This window comes from Chrysoperla carnea, chromosome 4 (assembly GCF_905475395.1).
Source record: "Chrysoperla carnea chromosome 4, inChrCarn1.1, whole genome shotgun sequence".
Taxonomy (NCBI): Eukaryota; Metazoa; Arthropoda; class Insecta; order Neuroptera; family Chrysopidae; genus Chrysoperla; species Chrysoperla carnea.
Genome location: NC_058340.1, coordinates 21,484,853 through 21,494,080, shown reverse-complemented (window position 1 = coordinate 21,494,080; position 9,228 = coordinate 21,484,853). Strand labels below are relative to the sequence as shown.

Below are 9,228 nucleotides of genomic sequence, written 5' to 3'. Positions count from 1 at the left end.
GAATGCAATATATTAATATGTTTACTGTTATATTATTGTATATAAATCAAATTTATAATAAAACAAGTGAAAACAAACAATTGACTGAGTTAATTGTTGAAATACCATGTATAGGCAGTGTTGATAACTCTGTCACATTTCACATACATACATATCTGACATATTTAACTGATATTCTCATATAATGCGCAAGTGTTGATGCGCAGTCGTTTGTATTTTTTGACGTCACGTAAATAACAAAAGATACTCACTTTGATATTAATACATACTATAAAATTTATACCATAGAATATATAACCTTACGGAATTTATACCTAATTAACGCCCTCGTGGGTAAACAGTGATGTTTACAAAAAAATGTTTCAAACAAAAGTTGTTAATTTTTTTGTAAAGAACATTTTTTACATTTAAACTTTTATTCTATCTCTAACGGTTTACAAGATGGGTACTACGGACCCATGACCCAATTGACCCATGTTGCTCATTTACGAACTTGACCTCACTTTTTACGTCCTTAACACGCTGTAAAAATTTCAGCTTGATATCTCTTTTCGTTTTTGAGTAATCGTGACCACAGACGGACGGACGGACGGCCGGACGGCCGGACAGCCGGACGGACGGACAACCGGAAATGGATTAATTAGGTGATTTTATGAACACCTATACCAATTTTTTTTTTGTAGCATCAATATTTTTAGGCGTTACAAACTTGGGACTAAACTTATAATACTATGTATATTTCATATATACATGGTATAATAAATTATGTTAATATTATTTTAATTAAACAACTGTTCAAACATCAAACAAATTCAAAATCCATAATAAATTCATTTACAGACGACTTCCAAGGATTAATTGAAGATATTTATATTTAACTGAATCTTTATTCCACTCTACTCTGCAGTTTAATATTGCAGGTTGTCTAGCGAATTTGGAAAGTAAACTTCAAGGATTTCCAAGATTGGAAATATTGTTTTTTAAGGACACTTTTAAAAAGCATAATTTATTAAAAAATTTACACTCATAAAGAAAATAAAAACATGCATGTTTGCAGAGTCCAAAGACTATTTATACTTGATAATTATAAATCTATAATAGAATATATGATATAATCTATGAAAGAATCTGTGTTATAATCTAGGGTAGAATATTTGATAGAATCTCTGGTATAATATATTTTTCTTCTTCCACTTTAGAACGGATAGTGCGTTTTTGATAATGCGAAGTTTGGTGGGTTGATACTGTTTTTGCATACAAAACAACTAATATCAACCTTATAAGCAATATCAATTCATGGGCGTAAAATGTGATATTTTTGGTAGCCCTCCCAAATTTCATGCCCATGGGGGTAATGAAACTTGTGAACGAAGACCTAATATGATTTTAAAAAACGGAAACAGGAGGAAGGAAGTAAACAATGAAACCAAACTTTAGATTATATTTTTATATTCACAATTTCATAAATTACATAAATATTAATTTATGTTACCAATCAATCAAAAGGACAAAAAAAAGACAAAAATAATATATATGTATTTTTTTTAAATATATTACTACATTCATTATATATACCCATATTGTCGAACTTATGAGCCTATGTTCCAAAATATAATATAAGCGAGATCCTTTATAATGAACCTTAATTAAAAATAGCATTTTACTGGCCCCATTAAACTGGCATGTGGTGTAATAATGTATTAAATATTTAATAAAACTAAAAAAAAAACCAGTTTGTGCCTTAAAACGATTCTTTTTGAAATTCATCAAGAAAAATTATCTATTAAACAAATTGTCATTTTTAAACAAATTTTTATACAAATAATTTCTTGACAATAATATATTTTTACGTTCAATTAATTATGAAATTTGCAATAAATATAAAATTCACGTTATCTAATTGCACGCTAGTGTTATAATAAATTTTTTTTCTTATTTTGGAATGAGACCACTTACCCTATTTTACATATTAAAATACACACGTTTCAGTGGAAATCGTTCTCTTTTCAAAATGAATTTTATCCAAGAAATGTAAAAACTCAACATATTTATCATAAGCTAGCGTATGATTAGATACAAAGTAAAATAGATATAACGATGGTCTTACTAATCAGATACCAAAAGCGATTTAAGAATCAATATATCGATAATGTCTCTAAAAGGTACGTTTTCATAAACAAAAAAAATAAATAGTCGATATGACACTCAAAACGGTTTTTGGTACTTGGTAATTAATCATGACCAAAAGTTGCGTTTAGCCGATAAAAGCACATGAGATCACATAATATAGCGATATGGAGACCACTAACTGTGAAATTGAATAATTCCTCGGACACACGAAATACAAGCTAGCAGTGGAAGTAAGTTCAAGGTAGTGGACGTAAGTTTATTGGCTTGCAGTCATTAATGCATGGACGCGGCTGGGCTCAGTCCCTGGGCCCCCGAGTGTTCTGGGGTCCTCCATTAATAAAAAAAGCCATTCTGTTTTACCGTGTTGGTTTAGGATGCTCTGGCTTGATGTTTTTTTACTGGCTTAACCATCCGGACAATTTTGTTTTTACGAAGCCATTTTTTGTTTTTTTGGTTTGAAATACTGGCCTAGTGTCTGCGGGGCATAAGTCAAAGATTCTTATTTGATCATGTCTGAGATGTTTTATCAAGTTTTAAGTCATTTTATTGGCTAAACGCAGTTAACATATTTTTAACAAATTTTAATGTATAGCACCTTGGTGAACATTTAAAAGGCACTTAATATATTTTATTAATAATAGTCCTATGTAATGCCCTAATTCCAAATATATTACAATTTTTATTTTAGCATTTACAGCAAAATAATATTCTTGTTAAATTTATACAAAATCATCTGTAATTGATTGATTGCTATATACTGAGATACATTTTTCAAAATATTTTTTGCATCTGAAAATAAAAAAAAATTTTACATTTAAAAAAAACAGTGAAAAAAGTTAATTTCGTTTTTTGTCGACGCAACACATTTTTCTAAAAAAGTATATCGGATATCGGATAAAAAAACATTAATTTTGAAATATTTTGCCATATTTGATATCGCCACAAAAAATAACGCAAAATTTTACATATTTAGGAAAAATTATGAACTATTCTGTTTATGAACTAAGTAAAAACTTTTCAATAATGGTAAATATTTACAGTCCTATTGCTAGTTGCTACGACTATAATTGTATTGGGTACGAAATAAACGGTTTTCACTGAATTATTCTTTTATTTCAAAAATTTTAATTAATAGACAAAAACTAAGCTCGAAAATACACATTAATATTATTAGGATTCCTTTTAAATACATTTCTAGCCTACTCCGATAAATAGTAGGTACACCATTACTTCGAAAAATAACGATTTAACGGTTGTTTTTTTGAATTCGTAAATTGGGTCTGATCACTGATCACCATCGATAAAGAATATAAAATTGGTTGATGAGGCTTGGATTCTTATTTAATTAAGGGTAAGATCGGCTATTAAACGACTAAAAAAAGTTATAGTGGATAAGATTTCGAGCCCGTTTTAAGACCCGTTTCATATTCAAGGTAAAATCACTAACGGTGTTGGAAATAGAGAAAACATCATGAATTCTTATATTTCAAAATGAATGTGAATGAATTGTCTGAGTTGGTCAGAAATGTTTTTTAAGGGATCCAGGGATCCCAGCTATTAATGTGTGTTGTATTGGGATTAGAGACGACCTATTTTTCGAGCTAATTACCGGTATTTAAATGAAAATTTAATTACTAGGATCATAGATATTTTAGTTCACGTGGATAAAGCATTTGATAATATGTTTTACGAGATAATAGCGAAGTTGTAGTTGAGGTATTTAGTTGGTCGGGGATGAATTTTTTTTTGGAAATAGTTTGTTCATTAACTAGTCGAATATTTAATATTGAACAATAATTAAGAACCGGTCACTGATCCATATCTACTGGATAGTCGATGGCGTTACAGAAAGTGTCGCTAATAGAAGTTATGACAAGTTAAGTATGCGCGCAAATATACACATACATTTTTTGCAAATAACGGTTGAGCGCCATATTTTATCCAAAGCTTATTACAGATCAGTGGAACTGACACAAAGTTTCTGCATTTAAAATAAAATAGATGAGACCCAAGGTTTCTTTACTTCAGATCCCTGCACACATTAGATTTTTCCACTCTTATCTCAGCCAATGAACTAAAAAATCTATGATTACTATAGTATTTCAAAAATATTCGAAATCAATAATTTTGAAATAATTTAAGCATTTCTAAATTTAATACTGCTACAAATTAAAATTATTTACTAATAATTTTATTTAAATAAAATATAATATAAAAAAGCATAAAAACAAATTTTATTTTGAAATGGTTAGATATAATTTAAATTTAAAAAATCCTGAACTATGAGAAACATTATGATTTCTGTTAAATGTCTCGAGAGTGATGAAAAATTGGCAAAGAGGTTTATAAAAGTCAATTCTACGGAAAGAAAATTTAAATATTCTAATTTTTTCCCACTTCTGCAATACGTTTTTACATACTTCTACAATAAGTCTTTTTTTCGTTATAATGTTTGGGACAAAGTTGGCAATAGTTTGACCGTGGAAATTGTTTAAATTTATTTTTAAACAATTTATCCAGTTGATTATTTGAAACAAAAAATAAGATAAAATCTTCATAAATTGATTAATAATTTGGCTAATATTATTTCAAGCATAAAATAATTTAAATTGTCGAAAAACGTTGCATTTGTTATATAATTTATTGATGAAAAACTTGTGGGGTGACATAATTGGTCAAAAAAGGCATTAATTTAAAATTTTAAATATCATACATATGTCTGAAAAAAAATGTAATCAAGACGCCTAATTTACGAGATAATTAACCAAATCAATTAATAAAAAATACATTCATCAAAATAAAATTCATCCAATAAAACACCACTATCGCAGTGTGAAGGAGTGACCTAAATGAAAAATTACACTCCCTTTCATTGTAAATTAAGTTTTGTACGCAATCTATCGTGAATTTTATTTAGATGAATGTAATTTTTATTCATTGATTTGGTTATATAACTCATAAATTAGGCCTCAGACCCAAATTTGGTAGAAACCATTTTATTATTTTTTTTCACAGCTTATTCAGTAAGCGAAGAGGTGTGCAGTAAATTCTGTATAATATTACTAATATAGTAATATTACTTTTAGTTGTAAAACGTTGGACAAATAAACAAACTTTTGAAACACCCAAAAGTTTTCTCAAGGTCTTAAAGGTTACGCACGATCTTTAATTTGTTTTAAATAGAAAGGCACCATCTTGAGGGTTAAACAAATGCACCACTTTCAAAGTATTTTCATCTTTGTTCTTGGTATATTAACGAAAAAATTACATATTGTTGAAGTAAATTTTTTGGTCTAAATTGACTCGAAAGAGTAAAGAAATTAAATTATCTAATCATTTCAATAATAAATAAATTAAAAAAAATTAAAAACTTGCAATAGTTATAATTTAATATAAACACTAGATATTACTGGCACCGTGTCATAATGTGTATTAAAACGCATTTGTTCATTTACAATTTTATTGATAAATTAAAATTATATATTTTCATATTAATTATTGATTAATTATATTAAATAATAGATAAATTTCACTTTACTTTTATTACTAAATAAAATAGACTATTCCATTTTTTTAATTATATTTTATACAATTTGAAATATATTAATTTAATTATATTATGAATCTCTGATAAATTATTTACATATTATATTTAATTAATTTATTTAAAAAATTTATTTAATATGTAAAATATACAAAAAAAAAACAACAATTGAAATAGATAGGAATGTTTTATTTTTAGCTTTCCGTGCTCTTAAAATCTTTTTTTTACAAGTGATAATATTTTTGTTTGAATATTTGTCGAATTTTCTAAATAGAAATTGTTTTGCACGCATACAATAAATTGTAATTAAATTATGCTATTTGCAAATTTTATTTCTACAAAGTTTAAAAAATATAATATAAATAATAATAAAAATATTCATAGTTAATTTTTATATTGAATTTGAACTTTTTACAAATATTGATTACCTACCTACATATTAATGCACCTATCATTATTATTTCAAAAACAATAAATAAACAATGTAAATATAACTGATGATGCCTGAAGTGATCAGGGACGTATAAATGTCGAATTGTTAATTACGGTAGTTGCCTGATATTGAATTTGCCATATTACGCATACACATGTAAAACTAGACTTGATACCATGACAAAATTTGAATGTGAAATTAAAATTGATTGAAAATGAAGAATTTATATGCATTCAAAGATTGTTGCCCATCTCCTTTTATCAAAACAAAGTTTTACATATATTTTATATATTTCTGTATCTATGGTGGCATCTGAAAATGACGTCACTAACCTATGTTCTCTTCTTTGTTTCATAAGGAATTTTAAACGTTCATATTTTGCGTACTTCTAAAGATTTTCAAAAACCTACTTCACTTTTCTGCCTGTGCTGAGAGAATTCTTCACATGAAGTGATAAAAAAATTTAGGCAATAATCCTATTGCTCATAGAACGTAGAAATCAACAAAGTATTTAAAAAATGATATGATATCGAATAATATGAAAGAAGAAATAATAAATATTCTAAGGTTTTGAAAAAAGGTTGTTTCATCCTCTTTTTTACAAGATCAAAAAGGGTAGTTAGATAAAAAAAAAAAATTAAAAACGCCACATTTGCAGTTGTTTTAAAATTTTTCCACAGAACGATTATAAGTTTTTATACCTTTTTTCATAAAATTTGACGAACTATAATTTAAATAACAAAAATTTATTTCTGTAGATTTGAGATTCACATTGAGTCCTTCAAAACTCACCAAGAAGCTCATCAGAAATTACTCCCTATTTTAATATACTTTTTCGTTTTTTGTATTTGCGTAATTTTTTAATGGACTTACTTTCAACATCATCTTGAAATTTCTGATGGATCTTTGTCCAGATATTTTTACTATTCTAACGACAACATTTTGCCTTACAAGGTTCATGGCATATTTTTAAACGGAGATTTATGCCAATAATGAGCCATTTTTTCAGTAGTACCCACTTTCTTTCAAATTTTAAACCAGAATACATTAATTTATTACCCATAAAAATTTGTGGAATTTATTAAATGTCTTTCTTTCTATTCAACAAATTATTCAGTATGATATAAAGTTCAAATTCAACATGATATTATTTGCATACTGGCCCGTTTTATAAAACAAGATAATTAATTAATAAAATTCAATATATATTTATTTTAATTTTAATAAAAATCACATCTTAATAAATTGTTTGTAACAATAGTTCTAATTATTTATTTAACACAAGATCAAAAATAGTCTTTTTTTTACATGTTTGTTAATTTGTTAAACTTAATGATTGTCTTAATTATTTTTAACTTCTTTTAATGAGAGAGTTTCTTTATTACATATTTTTGAAAATGAACCAAGCATGTTTCAGTAAATTAGACACAAAAAAGGTTTACTGGCCGAAAATATTTGTTATTTGTATCTACGCAAAGGATAATGCTTAAGGTCATTCTAATGCAATAAATTAAAATTTAGCTGAATAAATATTGAAATAAAATTGTTCTTCGAAATCGTTAGTTAAAATTCTTCAAAATCAAAGTGAGAGTATGCTGGCAATCTTATATATTATTTCACTAGCCTGTATTTTCCTGCCCACGTGATATCTTTTTCTAATTCCATGATTTACTCCCCATTTTCAAACTTATCGTATAAAATAGACTAACAGTCTAAAAATGTACCGCTTAGGAAAAGACAGGCTAGAAAAATAATATTAACATTTATTTTTGTTCATTATATAATTTGTTTATCATATCTGTAATAAAATTGCATATAAATAAAAATAAAGTTAATTACTGTTTACATTTATCACTGTTTTAGCCACGGGTCTGCTCTGCTGAGTTCCGCGCGGGTCGAGCTAATATTGCTTTATTTATTATTACAAAATGCCCAGTTATTAGTGCTCCCCACATTGGAAAACCTAATTTATTGAGCGTATATTGTTGGACAAGGTAGGTATATTTCAAAGAATTAAAAATTTCGATTCGAACAATGAGCAACTATTTCGATATGTTTTTTAGTTAGTATAAAAAAAATTTATATTAATGACGTTTCATATGAAGTGATAAATGATCACTTCGACTGAATGATCTCTGGCACATTTGACATTGGAACGGTTTCTGACCAGTGTGTTTACGAAAGTGACGAGTCAATTCATCGGATCGTGCAAATTTCCAAGTACATCCTTCCCATGTACACTGATATGGTTTCTCACCTAAAACAAAAAGGAAACGAAATTAGGCAAATAATTTATAGAGTTAGAAAAATGTTCTCTTAAAAACGACCCCTTAAGAAAATAAGGGATTTTGTAAATTCTTCTTGTTTATATAGACGCTTATAAAACAAATTCAACATGACATTGTCCTATAAATCTTTTATCCTAATCAAGGATATAAATATTTCAAGCAGTACAGTTATATAAACAGAAGGCGTAAAAATTCTTAACAGACAACTTAATTTATGTAATCAATCATTTATTACAAAAAAATTTAATGATTAAATCTAATCGTGGCACTATAACTGTACACAAATGACCATATTTAGTTTGACTGGTATTTTAATGTAAACACAATTATTTGAATAAAAAAAATTTTTTAAACGTTTTTAGCGTAGGACGTGTTTACAAATTTTTATTAAAAAATTAGTGCAATAAATCAGTTTGATTTGTTTCACAAATTTTCTGAACACGGACTTATTTCATTCAGGGTTGATCATGTTTTGAATAAACATTAAAAATCAAATCAAAAATAATTTCACTTAAAAAAAACAACAAAAAAAAAGCTTCGATAGCACGAATGTTTAATTAACTCATGTTGAGACTTGCAACTTTCATATCTAGTCTACGTGATCCCGACAATTTAAGACAAATACGGCAGATGTTTTTGGAAATTTCAAGTTCCTAGTTTTTTAGTCATTTTCAGGATTTATGGATCAGGCACTATATAAAGGTGGCGAATTAAATGATGTGTTTTAGTATTAGTAAATGAGCAGATGATTTTTGTTCCAAATTTAAATTTGGTTTTCCTGGACGTTTTTAACTAAATACTTCCTTTTTTTTAAGCATTTAGTGTATTTTTTA

The 9,228-nt window shown here is 27.0% G+C and overlaps 1 protein-coding gene across 1 annotated transcript in view; it reads right to left on the bottom strand.

Moving 5' to 3' along the window:
* Positions 1–7,915: 7,915 nt before the first annotated feature.
* Positions 7,916–9,228, bottom strand: part of LOC123297938 (Krueppel-like factor 3) — a 427,850-nt gene continuing 426,537 nt past the window's right edge. Inside the window, exon 7 of the mRNA XM_044879776.1 lies at positions 7,916–8,364. Within this exon, the coding sequence (XP_044735711.1) occupies positions 8,192–8,364 (173 nt within the window). The 3' untranslated portion in view covers positions 7,916–8,191. The remainder of the gene's footprint in view (positions 8,365–9,228) is intronic.